Source organism: Phymastichus coffea, unplaced genomic scaffold, assembly GCF_024137745.1.
Source record: "Phymastichus coffea isolate CEN01 unplaced genomic scaffold, Cenicafe_Pcof_1.1 PCOF00052, whole genome shotgun sequence".
NCBI lineage: Eukaryota > Metazoa > Arthropoda > Insecta > Hymenoptera > Eulophidae > Phymastichus > Phymastichus coffea.
This window is the reverse complement of record NW_026706863.1, coordinates 222,215-238,902: the sequence shown is the minus strand read 5'-3', so window position 1 is coordinate 238,902 and position 16,688 is coordinate 222,215. Positions and strand designations below refer to the sequence as shown.

The following is a 16,688-nucleotide window of genomic DNA, read 5'->3' as shown; positions in this document are numbered from 1 at the left end:
TGTCCGCGTTACGCGCGCGCACGTTTTATTTATGCGAGATGCGCGGCGACGGCGGTTGCTGGCACCGAGCGGCGAAAGAGTATCATATCATCCGAGAGCGTTATGGGCCCTCCTCTTGCCTCGTCGGCCGTATTTGGGCGGCGAAGCGTCGCTCGTATGCTCGATGCATTCCCAATCGGCATCTCTGCGAAATCGTCATTTCTTTTCTTTATTCGCTCCTCCGGGGCATCTTATGCGCGATTGGTATTCAATTGGGTGATTGGTGCTCGCGGAATGTCTTTTTCTTTACCGAGAAGCGCGATGAATTTGGCTGACCGAGCTGCTCGCCCGATTCTCCGAAGAGCCTGCGTTACATGCGATTTTCATCGCTCGTATTCGGTTGCGACCGCGAGGAATCAAGTACTCGTATATCTGATTCATTCTATATGATTGACAGATAAAACAGACGGCGTGTAGTGTGGATGATTAATTTGGAGAATAATAAAAATACCTGCATTTTCTCCGCAATTCTTATCAACTTTACGTCATAAATAATAAATAAATAAATACCAGCGAATTTAGAAACAGTGTACTTTTCTATCGCGTCTGTCGATGTATGGTCTAAGTGAATTGCTCGCACCACGTATCCACAGTAATTTACAACTACAGTGCGTGGCAGCGGTATTTTTCGCGCTGTTGGTTAGATTACTGTGGAACGAGCTTGGACATTGGAAGCGACTCGTCGAAGGAAAGCAATGGAAGGCGAACAATGCCGGAAAGGCTGCGACAGCGGGCGCGGCATGCGTACGGCCAATCTCCGAGTGAAAAGCGCGCTTCTCCTCCCGGGCGACGTCGACGCGACGCCTCGCTCTTCTCGTCACGAATGAGAGGGAGAGAGAGAGAGAGAGAGAGAGAGAGAGAGAGAGAGGAGTCTCGTCAAGCACCCATCGCACGATCGGCGCGCGACGAAATCTCGGATTCCATTAGCGGAGAAATTATAACGGTTCGCCCGGGCGTCACCTCCGTGCAAGCAGATACGCGCGATCGATCCTCTGAATCGTAAGTATACGTGCGACGATCTCACCGCGAGGAAGGAAGAAGTAACGCGCGAGAGAGAAGGAGATTCGATTAGAAACGCAACGCGCTGAATTTTAACGAGACTTCCTCTCTCTCTCTCTCTCTCTCTCTCTCTCTCTTTCTCTCTCTGCGACGCCTGCGGATGGGCATTTCTGTTCAAAGAGGTCGGCGAATCCAGCGACGAGACTCTCATTGACATTCATCGCGCCTGAGCTGCGTCAGCTAAAGTTATAAGGGATTCGGTTTTCCCATTATTACGTGGCAGAGATTTTCCACCTAAGCTTGCGTTTGGTAATTTTAACCGAATTGCTTGTTGTTGAGTATAGTAGAGGATATTACGTGAGATTATTGCACAGCATTACGTAAGATTATATTAAATTATTCTCCACCGTGTTAAATACTTACGATTCACATGTTTAAATAAACGTAAAGAACCGACGAAATATGTGCAGGTATTGACATCTACTGAGCTTTACTGTAACTAGGTTCGCTCGTTTTAATTTGCGAGCCAAGTTCAATAAGGACATTAATTTTCGTTCATTGACCATCACTAATGTGACACTTGGCGTTTTCTTTTTCATTTTGCGAGCTGTGTGTTTCTATCACTAAATAAAAACCCCAACTTTGTCGTTTCCTTCGGTCGATTAATGGTGATTTAGAACTTCGCGAATCGTAAATTGACTTGCAAGCTTCTTAATTGTTTTTTCCGTATTTATGGCTGTAATGCTATTTAAAACATGTCATTATAATAAAAAAAATTGTTTATAACATGAAGTTCAATTATTTTTCAGTACAGTATTTCATTTTTCGATGTTCAACAACAGATATAATAGGACTCTGTAGTATAGAGGATGCAAAATGCAACTAGTTATTTGCAGCAGTAGATATGGTAGGTGTTTATTACGTTGTATAATCAATTCAAGATTTTATAGGTGTAAATCGGGGATTTTTAAAATAATAAGTTGCCATTTACGTAAAATTAAGCGAAGAAAATTTGCACAATGACTATGGAACAAAGTAACAACTAACCTTTTCTCTATCTATTACTATACATATATAGATAATCATAGGTAATTAAAATAAACTTTTTTTTTAATTTTACCAATTAAGCTGGATAAAGATGAAAATAAAATTTTTGAAGTTTCAGAGAGTAGAAAATTTATTCAGATTATAGTTATGTAGAAATTATTTTAGGATTCTCCGCTCCAAAAGATATTTTTTTCGAAAATTTTGCGTTTTTAAGTTGTAAAGTGCATCAATCATTGTGACGGCTTGGTTCAAGTAATCGTCAATTTTTTGGACTTTTTGTAATTCATAAAAATACATCATGTAAAAATTTCTTCTCCACTCATTGGGAATAGTAACATTATCGTAAAGGAATGACTAATAATTGGTGATCTCGAAGGAAGCACTCGGTCAATTTACTGTTACAGTCACTTTATTTCTAGAAAAATTTGGAAGAAACAAGTGAATTTCCATTGGGCCAAGTGCTATTTAAATAATTAGATTAGGGTTCGTAAAGAAAAAACACACGACTGACCGAGATTAAATTTATATGCTTTACAGCGATGAAAATTAAGTGAATTTCAATTCATCATGAAAGAGAATCGTGTCCTAATATTTTATTAATGAATTGTTTAATACTTGGTTAATGAAAATAGGTTTTACCTAGAAAACCTTTTCTCATGAACAAATTAAAGAAATCCCGATACAAGCACCTGTAGCCAAATATTGCTTACGTTTATTGTTGTTTGATGTTTGATTATAGGAATTGTCTTATAGATAATCGAGAAGCATGATTTGGGAATTACTTTAATCAATGAATATGCATTGTATTGGCATTAAGACAAAGGTTCATTCGAGTAGAAACAGCCACACGAGAATGCCTCCATTATCTGCACCCGTGCAGAAAAATATTAACCTTTCCTTTTCTGCTAGGCTTCTGCAAAAATTCAAATAGCTTGAACTTTTTAAATCTCAGATTTTTCCAGCTAGACTTACGAATTGTTTTGAAAATTATTTAATACTGGCATAATTTTACTTTAGTATTTCAGCGCAGAACTAATGTACGTTGCGCGATAATATATTGATTCACCAGTTTTATTAATTGAGGAAAACATCTACTGTCTTTATATCGCTTCAGCTCATTTTCCTCACAATTTCAAATGACGATACATGAATAATAATATTGTAATTATAAGTGATAACAGGTTTTGTGTTCATAATTTTAGAAAGATTGACAAACTTGAGGGAATTCATCGTTAATAGGGTATAATTTTCTTCAGCTCGTTGAATCCAAAATTAAGGATACAGATCTATCAAAAGAAAGTATGAACTATTTTTTAAAATAAAAAATTATAATCTTTATTTTTTTTCTATCACACACCCCGCATTTTCCACGACAAAAAAAATTAATTGGTCGAACGTTACTAGCACATGTATAATCTGTTTCAACTACCTCGCATATAGTCATAAGGATTAATTCTCATTGTCACATTGTGGAATGTAATGCTCGACTAATACTATTTACATACATGCTTTCACACAATATTTCCGTTGTGTCTTTTTTACCTGCTATATTTTTTCGAGCGTTCGAACAATACTTTGGTTATAATCTCGAGTGGTATATGGTTGCTAATCTCAATCGAATGTGAGAGAGCAATCGTCGTTGGATTTTTCGTTCAATGAAAATTTTCAAAAACATATATAAATTGAGTAAAAGTAAAAACGCGTAACAAAAACAATTTTTCAAAAAAAATTTATCGTCTTCACACAATATCAAATCGCTTTCTCAAAATATGAATCCTGAAACAGCAAATTACTGACAATAACTATTAAAATTAAAAAAAATTTTTTTAGATAAAAGAAAAAAAAAGGAAGAAACTTAAAAATGTAATGTCAAAGATCCTAAATAAAAAGGGATTACAGAGAAATTTTAACGAATTTATAGTTTATCCACGTTCTTTTCTAACGTATTGAGCTCTTCGCTGATAGCCTTAGGTAGATCTTCTCCAACCTGTGAGTCCAAGTACTCTTTTAATTCCTTAACTTCCGTCTTCCAGAATTCCTTTGGCAGACTAAACAATTCCTTCAAGTCGATGTTCTCCTTTAAACCTTCCAGATTAAGTGATTCGGGTTTAGGTAGATAACCAATTGGCGATTCTACGGCAACGTCTTCACCATCGATACGACGAAGAATCCAGTCAAGAACACGAGAATTCTCACCGAATCCTGGCCATAAGAAACCGTTCGGACCCTTACGGAACCAGTTAACGTGGAAAATTTCTGGTAGCTGAGCATTCTCTACTTTCGACATATTAAGCCAATGGTTAAGATAATGTCCAAAGTTGTAACCGAAGAACGGCCGCATTGCGAATGGATCGTTCATGATGACCTTGCCCTGTAAGTAAAATGAATACTCAGCTTGATTGCAATTTTGAAAAACTGCATTTTAATAAAAGAAAACCAACCTTGTGCTCAGCAGCAGCAGTAGCCTCTGACCTCATCGTAGCGCCGATCAAAACACCATGTTGCCAGTTACGTGCTTGATAGATGAGTGGTACGCCAATGGGTCTACGTCCTCCAAAAAGAATAGCATCGATTGGTACACCTTTGGGGTCTTCCCAAGCTGGATCTATGATAGGACACTGCACGGCTGGAGTGCAGAAACGAGAGTTGGGATGGGCTGCTGGTGTTTTCGAGCCGCGCTGCCATGGTTTTCCATGCCAATCTGTGATCTAAAATTAAAAATTGATTTTTTACTAATTTGTATAAAAATAAAAAATCGTTTATCTTGATAAAATAAATAAACTCAAATAATTTACCTGAACGTTATCTGCAATTTCCTTCTCCATGCCTTCCCAGTATACTCCACCATCGCTGGTCTTAGCAACGTTGGTAAATAGAGTATTCTTAAAGATAGCAGCCATGGCATTGGGATTGGTAGCTGAGGTGGTACCAGGGGCGACACCAAAGAATCCATTCTCAGGATTGATAGCACGAAGTTTACCCTCCGCGTCGAAACGCATCCAAGCTATATCGTCACCAACGCACTCGACTTTGTAACCTGGTAGAGTTGGTTGCAACATGGCCAAGTTTGTTTTACCGCAAGCACTTGGGAATGCAGCTACGATATAACGTTTTTTTCCTTTGGGATTGGTTACTCCTAAAATCTGTTAGAATAAAAAGATTAATTACTTTACCATTCCATTTGCATGTTCGAATGAATTAAATGTAAATTACATACCAGCATGTGTTCGGCAAGCCACCCCTCGTCTCTAGCGATGGTAGATCCAATTCTCAGAGCGAAACATTTCTTTCCAAGCAACGAATTTCCACCGTAACCACTGCCGTACGATACGATTTCATTCTTGGCAGGTTTATGAAGAATGATGGTACGTTCGGGATCGCACGGCCAACTCTCATCGATTTGAACACTTGAATCAGCTTTTGGTACACCAACAGAATGAAGACACTTGACGAAGTCACGCTTGTCTAGAGTTTGCAATACTTTTTCACCCATGCGGGTCATTATACGCATCGAGCATACGACATACGGCGAATCCGTTATTTCGATTCCGATCTTTGACAGAGGTGAGCCTATAGGACCCATACTAAATGGAATCACGTACATCGTTCGACCTGAAATGAAAAATGATATATTTTGAAATATTGAAAATTGATTGATGAAATTATTTTCTTTCGTTAACAATCGACGCTTGGAGCAATCGCTATCAAAACTAAGCAATGTTTATCGTCGAGGTTACAGGCTATCAGTTTCATTAACGCATTGATAATCTGCAGTTATTTGATCTACTCCTAAGTCCATAAATCTTATCAGCATTTCTTCAATTACCTTTCATGCAGTTAGGAAAGCGTTCCAAGATAGCATTGTACATATCGTCCGGGGCAATCCAGTTGCCAAGAGTGCCCTTGACTCCATCGCGAGGAGTCGGTATCGTATCTTTCTTGTTTGGGGTGCTGATGAATGTTTTGCTCTCGACGCGAGCTACATCAGCTGGATTCGTTTTGGCGAGCCAACTATTAACACGGAGTGATAAATCTTTAAGATAGAACGATTAAGGCGCATTGCGTTTTGAAAACTTACCAGTTCTCATACTTGGGCAACGGTTGGACAGTCCCTTTGCTCTCTAACAGCTTCAAAAGTTGGGTATTTTCAGCTTCGCTTCCATCGCATACGTAAACGTCATTGGGACGGCACAATCTAACAGCCTCCTCGACGAAAGCACGGATCTTCGGTGCTAGCGGTGTACTAAGACTGCTGTAGACTGGTGTGTCGGCGATTCTATCGAACGAATCGTACTTGGTGCTCGATTGAGTCTTCGCTACTTGGGTCACCATCAGTCTGGCGACTCTGAAACACGCGAATGACTTCCTAAGACTTCCAATCAATTTGCTACTACTGCCGCTGCTATTCACACTAGCTATATGGCTTCGCTTGCTAACCCCTTTACATTCATTAGTCGGAAGGGATAAAATTGATTTGTTCGGCGAATTGTGTAATTGTGCTGATAGACATGACGTAATTCTCGATCGAGAATCTTTCATTTTTCTCAATAAACATATCCGGGAATGTATGTGTATAAATATATCGAGAGTCGTCTAACTTTGACACGACACCAAACACATAACCGTTAACGATGGAGTATTTTTAACAGTTTGTTTACTGTGTAGTAATGATGATTTCAGAACGCGTACTTAATTGAACGTTAGTACTACCCGAACAGCGACGGAGCATCGTACGTAAACTTGACATTGACCGGCGTCAGAGCAAATCTGTTGAGAATCGTCACTCGAAAGATCAATAATTTTGCTAACTGCGTCATTATTAGCACGTTCAATTACGTAAAGTAGGCGCATGTGAAGATTTTTTTTGCTATTTAGCGGTCAAATAAAGAAATGACGCAATATATTGAAAATAACGAATAAGCGGAAGAGTGAGTAATTAACTATAGGTGATGTTTGAGGACTAAATGGATGATAATGGATATTCGTAATAGCACCTATATGCCATTTTAATGAGATTTGTGAAAGACGATTGTCTAATGATTTTAAGTATTAGGTAATATTTATGTGAATAGGCGTATGTACTTCGCGTTTCATTTAACAGCAGAAGCGACAAATTAAAATTAGAATAACAAAGTGTCGTAACGTGATCGATCTCGAAGCGGCCCGGTGCTATTTTTTTATTTTGAGTGTTGGCTCAATTAGCTCTGATCCAAGCCTAATTCGACTACTGCGCGTAACGAAATGAAGCCTTCAATTGAATCACATCTCTGAAATAACGTATTCTCGACAATATAAGTGATTACGTCTATCATTAGTAATTTCCATATAACGATGATTAACGCTCGAATGACATGCATTTCTAAATTCGAATAAGATAAAAAAAAACGCCATCGAGTCATAACAAAGTTTTCACTTGCAGCCAAGCAAACCGAGGAAAAAGTCGTCTAGTCGACTCGACGCATAAAAAAACTGACAATATCAAATGACCAGCTGACCGAAGGCTCGGTCCAAACTATCAAGCAGATAAGGCAAGTCACACGCAATTTTTCACTCGCGTCTACTATGCCGTCAACCAGTGTCCGAAGTATCATTCATTACATCATCCGGTCGGTCCCCCCTTTCAAGTTCTCTGTCGCGTCGTTTAAAAAAGTATAATGTCTCGCGCGCAAGTTGGCAAAAAAAGAGCGCGTAAGCGAGAAACTTGTCTCTCGCGAGCGAGCCAACGGTGAAAGCTAGTAGCTGTACGGGAAATTAGAGGATTCGTATTGGTGGTCAATTATAATGTGGGTTACTGGCAATTTCGAGAAACGGCCAGGTTGGAAAGTATAGATGAGGCAACGTTCGAGAGAGCCTCGATATGTTGACTTGACGCGAGTGCAATGTTTCTTTTTTCCGCGCGCGCAGTGCACAAACACGTTGGCGCAGCTTCGTTGCCGTTGCCGATAGACCGTAGATGCGGCTCGCTCTATGAGTTTCAAGTAAAATTTGAATTTTTGAAATACAAATGAGTGATCGTTCGGTTTCCAGGCTACTCTGACGAGCTGTTTTGTACTTGGCTAGCAACGGTCACAACTTGAAAAATAATTCAACGGCAATTAGAAAAAGTAAAAATGGAATAAGCGCAGGCGTTGAAACGGTTTATTTATATAAGAGGCCGCAAACGGGTTTGTTGGAAGTTGGCTAGAAAGCGCGGCGTGCACGTGGACATTGGCGAGTAAACGCAAGAAGGAAAGCTTACTGCGGGTAGCAGGTCTCCATGGTAATGGGCATCTTGCCGGCGGTGGTCCCGGGTGCGGCCGATCTCCACTTGAAAGTCGAAAAGTCCCTCCTGGCGGCGCAAGTGGCGGCGGTGCGCTCAAGTGTAACGGCTCTTGCGACGTTTGATAAGGATGTGCCTCTTGAGTAGGGCCTTTTCGCCTGGTTCCAAGGGTACGCTCCTCGCAGGCTTGACCAGCAGTTGTTCCTCTGCAATCCCGTTTCTATCCATCGGATCGTTGACATTATGCCTGCAGCCGGCCGCGTCGCGGCTTTTATACTGGCTCGCGGGGAAAATCCGGGAGGATCGGATCCGCCGTGCCCTCTCTCGCGAGCCGAAGAAAAGCCTCCGCGCGCGCTCGCGGCGATAGGTAGGGATGGCGAAAAGCAGATTATCGCGACTTCCGGTGTCGCGGACGACGATGGTGGGGATGAGCGCGAGAAAAGGTCGCGTTGTAGGCCCGCCGCGGCTCAGAGATCGCGCGGTCAGCGAGGCGGCCGCGTCTGGCTGCTGGTCGACGGCTGCACCGTGTCCTGCACGTCCTCGTTTGTCAGCGCGACGAAGCGCTGGCCTCCAGCCTCTCGTGCCGTTCGCCGGGAAAAGGGCTCGCGAGCTACGCTGTCAACTGGCTCTATCGAAACTGCGCGCTCCGCGCTGCCTTTTATATAGCGCGCTCCGCGCGCTTGTTTTTCGACGACTATATCTTGCACGAGAGCCGTGCGATCGAGCAAGAGAGGCTTATTTACGCTCTCTCGGGCGGTGCTTGCTATATTGCCCTCACGTACGCGCGCACACACGCTACAGTGTTGCCAAGCGCTCAATATGCGCTTATAATCTTTCGGGCGGACCATCCCGAAATTTTCCTATGTCGCGAGAGCTTCGGCTTCTGCTCGCTTATGCGTCCTCCTTGCCGATTAGTCGAGTATCGTTCATTTTCACTCTTCTCGGACCAGTGTCCCTTACCAGTAGACAATATCGTAGATATATCCAGGCAAATACAAACTTTACGATATCGTCCAACTGAAAATATTCCGTACTATGATTTTTTTTGGTGCTGCTGGGCCACTTAAACAGAACGCTAGACTTTTGCCTAGCGCAGATTTCAAATGACATTTCAGTATCTGTCCAAAGTAATAAACACTTTGCTGAGATATTTTTAAAACCGATTTTAAGAAGGCACTCCAACGTGCGGCCAATTCACAGCTGGAACACAATTTCAGATAACGAAGATAGCAGTTTCATAAGTATGCGTGACGCAACCTTGTTGAACTTCAAAATTAGTGTACTCATCGAGCACGCAGATAGCATATTTGGAACGAAACAAAATGCATTACATCGCCGAATAGTAAAAGAGAGCCTCCCGTCAAACAAACGAAAAGTTGGGGGGGGGGGGGGGGGGGGGGGCTCGACGAGCAAATCGCGCGTGCGTGTCGTCGAAATCTAATGTCGACCAATCGCAACGGCCGGATGGTCGGTTTGGAGTGCCGTGCCTCCATATAACACGCTCCCGACAAAAACAAATCTATAGGTGCGATTAGGTAGACACTCTTGTGTGGCACGAAAATCGCCGATTTAGCCGAGCAACGAATGGCCCTCGATAGATTTATGAATCGGATTGTGAATCACCGGCCTTTGAGGAAAGTCCTTTTATTTATAGCCTTTAATTATTTATTTGGATACGGGGTGGTGAATACTCTTTAGTTTTCACGTGTGGTGAATTGAGTAATACATTTTTTAATAAACTTTGAATGAACGTTGCGCCAACGTTGGCACATTTGTTTGAATGCGACGCGCAGTTGACTGAAATAACAGAAAAAGGCATGTTTTATCAAGAAAAGAAACCACTGACATGAGGTAGTGCGTAGAATACAGATTTTTTACGGCTGCCCTTGCATGAAGATAAAAGAAAAAAGTGATAATCAGGATGAAACAGTTTCCTTATTAGATAAAACTAGAAGCTCGGATACGCATCATACGGGCTTGAAAAGTCCAACTCTCTTTATGTTGTTAGATAAAACCCCGTGGAATTGAGTGAGATAAAACTACACCATCATCCTTACGCACTGAAAGAAATGAATAGCGTACGTCATGCACGCATCGCTTTTACAGCCAGTAAGAAACAATAATTAATGATAACATTTTCAACATAATTCTTATATTTGGTGATATCTTTATGTGCTATACATACTTTTTCCTCGAGACCGTACGATACATGTTCGAGAAACCGATTCTCGTGTGACTTTCCACCCTCGCTTCGACTTCGCTCGGGCGTAGATGCCCCACACGAGGCAAGAATCTCATTGCCCGCACTCGCATCGCGATGTATTATTTTTTTTAGCTTAATCGTGCTCACTTAAAAGGTATATCTAACTGAGAATATACTTTGGCGAAACAAAGTCGATGAAGAAAACAACCTTCGCGAATGATTAAAAATAGGGCAACCTCTGCTGATAAAAGCAAATCGGTCGACTTTGAACAACGAGTTCTTTGTTATCCCCCTGTAATTGTGTAAATGGCATAGAAGGGGCTTCGAAAAAAAATCACGATAATGTAATTTTTCTCAACGTACAAGGTGCAGTCGATTGCGCTCAAGCTATATTTGCCGTAGTTTAACGATGTATGTGGCAAAAAGCAGTACAAACTTTCCGCGAAATTAGACTCCCATAGCAGCAACTTCATAATACCGTAAGTCGTAGTTAAAGGTTTACGTGATCACGTAGCTATGCACGAGTAACGTAAGTCGCGTGGACACGCGCTCCCAGACAGCTGGTCGTTGTCGTATGCAGTGCATTCGTCTACGCCTGATAGTCGCCACAACGGCTGCTGATAAACGGCTTCGTATCCCCCAAGTGCGATGTTACATCCCGTGGAGCTAATTTATCTTTCTCGGACTACGATTCATTAGACCGCGGCTTTGTTTCGCTAGACAGTGATCATTGCTAAAATTAGGCCACATGAAATCTTAGTGAACGTTTTGGCAATCGTGTGTCTGATTAGGTAGATTAAGATGGATTTCTAGTTAGAAGGTAATTTTAATGGGATTATACTTTGTGATGATTAAAACTGAGATGACAAAGACCGTAAATACTGTTGGGTAATGGATGTAAGATAAATGTTCCCTGAAGGCTTTTTAAACTATCCCGAAGATCAGTAATGTCTAGTTCAATAGTTCACTAGAAGGAAGGAGAGTGAAAATTAGAGTTTCATGTTATTAGAAATAATAACAAATTAGAACTATGTGTTCCAAAAAAGATAATATCACGACACAAAGAGATATAACCTTTCCATTCAAACCAGTTGTTTCGTTGTTAATCTATGGATATAGTCACGATGAACTTTGGATCCAAGCAGATAAGTTGCAATTGGATAAAACTAGATCAAGCCCACCAGAATTTAAGAGATAACGCGATGACGGCGTCTTTCAACAAATTATTTTTATATCGATTGAGATTTGTTTACCCGGAAGATCGTCATTTATACAATTTTTTCAAATGAAATGCCTCGATAAACGAATAAGGTCGTCGCATTTTTTTCGACATTCGTACAAGTGCTTCACGTCTAATGTTTTATTTAAAAAACTGATTTACATGTAAATGTTTTATCAACAAGGCATGTTTACTAAAGTATCAGCATTGTCATTGAGTTATCTGGTGAAAATTAAATTGTAAAATGAAGTTGATTAAAATTATTAGCACTGCAAAGAAGTAAATAGAGAAGCCAGCTTGCGATATTTTACGCAAATAATGTACAACCAAACTTATAAATTTATTCTCCTAACTGTATATTTTTTTTTTATTTTCACATCTCCTATTTCTTAAATATTTCTATTACAAAATGTTAATTTTCTTTATTACAAAACGTGAGTAATAACTGATTTAATATGATTTGGCTCTTCATAAAAAATATACGTCTAGACGATACATCGAGTATCATATCCATCTTACTGGAAATATCGCGCTTGTCATATTGTCTGCCTGTTAATTATAAGACATATCTATTGGCAAATGTACTTTGCCCTCGAACTTTTATCCAATTACCGCAATGCATCATTAGTATTAATCAGACGCGAGACGTAAAAGCTTTTCTATAGATGTATGTTGGGAAAAAAGCAAAAAAGTAATGATGAAGTAACTACTGTAGGATCATGTACTTTTAATACTTTTTTAATAAAAAAAAGTTATCAACTCATTGAAAAACTACAAAAATAAAAAGAAGCAATATTATTATATTCATTCAACATACTTAATGGCTGAATATTGCATTGATTTGCACTAAGTTATAAACTATTATCATGATATGAATATCGTTATCAAGCTTCGAATCTGAGATATTAAAATGTCAAAGCTCAATTGGAAGATTTGCAAGTACCGGGAAGCAATGATGGAATAAATAAAATTGTACTTATCACTAATTATCGATAAATTTAAATATAATCTTGATCGAAAAGTTACCAAGAACCGGACTTTTTTTGGTTTTACTTGTTGTTACGTCATATTACGATCACAAATTAGAATAAAATTTGGTATCTTAGACATTCTTAACTATTTGTCATTGTTTAAGTGAATGTAGAAACAAAGCAGAGCTCATCGACGCGAAGTCATTTACGTTTAAAAAAAATTATCAAACGACATATATTTCGATAAGTTGACAATGGCATAGGTTAATTTTTCTGTGTACAAGAGTCAATTTTGCAAGAAAAATGCATCACGCGATTTTGCTGTCAGCACAATTGTTTACGATGTTGTTCATCACAAGTGTTTTTCGCGCTCACGCGACACTCAATACCAATGACCAGCTTAGTCGACGAGCCCCAGAACACGGTGATGTCAAAATCGACATTATATTTCTTTTTTCTTATCTTGGAAGCTCCGTTGGTTTTCGATTTTTTCAACGATATCAGTAATTTCGCCACGTTGTCAACGTGAAGACATAGTCCTTTTTATGATATTGTTCATTATCGACAATCAGGCTGAGAGTAAATATAAATAATTCTTTTGAAATTCTTAATTCACATAGCTTTGTGAATGGATATAAACAGTGTCTATTGTGGAAATTTTCCTTGTTTACCGAATATAGATGAAAAATTCATATCTTTGTTATAGGTAAATCATTCGTCGGTAAATATACGTTGTTTCGTAAATTTCCTTTGAATATTTTTCAAAATAATTAAATACGTTCCAGTAATTCGATGGATATTGATTCTGACTACACAGTTGAAAACGTAGAGCAAACGTTCGATCGACAAAACATTAGCAATAAATCATAGTGTGCTATTAACAAAAACGATTGCTGGTCGCAAACAAATAAGGCTTTCGCTAACGATAAAGTATAGTAGAAACTTTATTGTCGTTTGGTGCGAGACGCTCTTGTTGAGGGGTCAAAGCAGCAAGCCGTGATAACAGCGTTTTGTAATAATCAACCGGTCAATGCATCGCGGGGGTTTCGAATAAAATTGATGTATGATGCAAGCTGTCTTTGCTATCTGATAAGAGAAGTATCAGTTCGAGGACAATTTTTAGACGTCGATAGTTTAAAAAAGTTTTTGAAAGTAAACCAGATTTGTGCCATTTTTTTGTTAGGTGCTTCGTTCCATTGAGATCAATGTTAGAGAAACTGGTTTTAAGTGATACCTTCGTATAGTTCAATTATATATCTGATATACATTTTGAAATGCATAACGATTTATAAATATAAGTGAGTCAGTGATATTAACGAAGATTTGTCCTCGTATATTGAAATTCTGATTTACTTGTGTAACGGTGGTATGATGAAAATATCGGTTCAATTTGCGAGATAGCTTAAACGTTGAAAGTAGAAATTTAGAAGGTGAATTGCATCATTACAAATTGTATCAAATTAAGAGTGAAAGAGAAACGAAATTTTTCTTTGTCAAGGCTTCACTTTCGTTTCGTTATCGCCGTAGTTGATTTATTTTGAGTTCTTGTAATATTCAAAGATTGATGTTAAAATATAAGTAGATAATTCTATGATTACTGAATTAGTAGATTCAATCTTTCTGTTTAACAAGGAAGAACTATTTATATCAAGGATAAGTTTTTTTTTAGTTATAAAAAATGTGCTAAAATAATGTAGTATTTGCCTTGACAACATAGAACTTTTAAACCAAAGAAACCTAAAGGCGGAGAGACAAGATTATATGGTAATTAAGTGGTCTTATCGACTACTTGACACTCAAAGAACTTGTATTCTTGGAAGAAATTAAGCATTTTTAAACCATATATATTTCGCATAAAGTTTGCAGATATACAAACAAAGCAAACTCGATTGTGTTATTCTCAGAAATCGCAAATATACATAGAGATTTTACTATTAGATATTCGGTTTTGTGTGATAAAAAATGATAAACATAAGACATTTTGAATTAGTTCACTATGTCATAAGCAAAATCTAAGATTTAAAAAAAATTATTTTCAATATTATCTCGAGGAAGTATCGTGCTTTTTGTATTCACTGGAGAAAGAATTTTGTAATTTACAAGAGAGAAGAAAAATCGGGAAAAGAGGTCCAAAATTACCTGAGCCAGCAGCGATTGGAAACATAATATTTCTAATGCACGCAAAGGAAAGAGCAAGTAAAGCCGACACATAAAAGCCTCGAGCTATCTGTCGGCGTGGCGGTCGGGCCCCCGGCATACGTCACTCGAGAGAGTCAATTCTCTCGGCGCGAGACGATTCTACGTCACTATGTTTGCGGCGCGCTTCGGTGTCGTCCGATTTGGCACATTATTGCTGCAGGCATTTTTCGAATAGGTCGCGTCGGGTTTGTTCACGGAATTTCTTTTCCCATTTCTTGCTCAATATTTTTGCAAAATAAATAATTTACGAGAGGTTTATTTGCACTTTATTTATAAATAGGCAGACATTTGAGAAAAACACGCTGAAGAACAAATGAACTTTCACTTGTCTGTGGCTAAAGGGATAATTGGATTTTATTACAAAATAAAACAGCAATTAGAGTGATTTTTGTTTCAATTTTTAAGCTTCAATTTTCTTCGCTTGTTGAAACTGCACGTTCCGGGTAAAAATATTTCACTCTCGGTTCTGCAAATGAATTCTCGTAAGCTTAAAATGGCTGAATTAATAAACCAGAATGAAAAAAGTTAAGTAGTATTTTATTTATAAATCTTTTAGTATCTTGACAGTCAAGACTTGTTTATCTTGAAAACATCGATGATTAAGGAGACCAGCCGAGGTCTAACAGTAAGGAGATAGTCTACTCCTAATAAGCTACAATTTTCCTCTATATAAGTACAATAAGTACAAAAATTTCAATCACAGATCCCACGAAGTCACTGTTTGCATAACATTTTATTTTTTGAAAAAATTTAGTTTTCCGTGCTTAAAAAAACCAAGAAATAGTTTTCTGAAAAAGGGCTCTGATTCAATCTCGAACACAGATGCCAATAAAGAAAATAAACTCTTCCACAGTGATTATCGTACACTAACATTCAGAAAAGTGTGGTAAGCTAATTTTTTTTTTTAAATAAAAAATGAAATGTTATACAACTGTGACTTCATTGGGCAACAAGGAAAATTGTAGTTTATATAGAAAGTTCTTTAAGAATAGATAAGTTTTGTGACGATATCTGTATTAGGACAAATTTGACACAGAGATTTAAAAAAACTATAAAATATCAATATTAGAGCTCGGATGGTTCCCTGGTTGAGTAATATAAAAAACATAATTCTTGTATAAATTTGATTCGAGTTGGTTGATTTTCTCGAACAATTTCTAAATAATCACGATTGCTGCTGCCGCCTACAATTAAATTTGGTAAGCTGAGCAAGCTTCAATAAAAGCTCTACAGAAATCTACTTTATCTGATTAGAGTAACAATGTTGTTGTTATGTATCGATCGTGTCATACACATAAAATTTTATTTATAGTTATTTCAACAAATCTTTCGCTGTGAGGAATTTTACTAGGTAACACTGAAATACTTGAACAAATGCCATTTACATAATACACGTTTTAAAAATATCCATCTCGCGTATCTTAAGTTTTTCACCCCGAAAACTTGTTTTTCTTTTACTCGTTTGTACATGTACCACGAACACTATCCTCGGCGGTTTTACACGGCCAATTTTAAATGGCTATTCTTAAAACATTTATTTATTTGTTAAAATAACAAAAAATAACAAACGTCCAATAAATACTGTAGTTATACAAGTTTGCAACGACATTTCAAGTACTTTAAATCATTCACTTATCTTGAATGTTCTGGATATAGAATTTCAAGCAAACTTGTTTGCTGACATCAGCAAAATACAATCTTCAAGAAAAAAAAAGTACCTCTCTCGCGCATATTGTCGGCAATCATCGGTGA

At 38.5% G+C, this 16,688-nt stretch overlaps 1 protein-coding gene across 1 annotated transcript; it reads right to left on the bottom strand.

Annotated features, from left to right (window-relative positions):
• Window positions 1-3,728: 3,728 nt before the first annotated feature.
• On the bottom strand, window positions 3,729-8,971 carry LOC131665561 (phosphoenolpyruvate carboxykinase [GTP]-like). The gene is made up of 7 exons (XM_058937515.1): window positions 8,324-8,971; window positions 6,164-6,430; window positions 5,912-6,096; window positions 5,303-5,697; window positions 4,881-5,228; window positions 4,527-4,793; window positions 3,729-4,456 (listed from the first exon to the last, which is right to left on the bottom strand). Exons 1-7 carry the CDS (start codon window positions 8,584-8,586, stop codon window positions 4,001-4,003), a joined length of 2,181 nt encoding a protein of 726 aa, XP_058793498.1. The 5' UTR covers window positions 8,587-8,971; the 3' UTR covers window positions 3,729-4,000.
• Between the last annotated feature and the right edge of the window lie 7,717 nt (window positions 8,972-16,688).

Excerpts from the sequence above, each read along its gene's own strand:
- LOC131665561 (XM_058937515.1), bottom strand. The coding sequence starts at position 8,586 with ATGTCAACGATCCGATGGATAGAAACGGGATTGCAGAGGAACAACTGC. Across the intron at positions 4,794-4,880 it reads AAATTGCAGATAACGTTCAG|ATCACAGATTGGCATGGAAA; the intron begins GTAAATTATTTG and ends TTTTAATTTTAG. Across the intron at positions 4,457-4,526 it reads CTGCTGCTGCTGAGCACAAG|GGCAAGGTCATCATGAACGA; the intron begins GTTGGTTTTCTT and ends TTTTACTTACAG.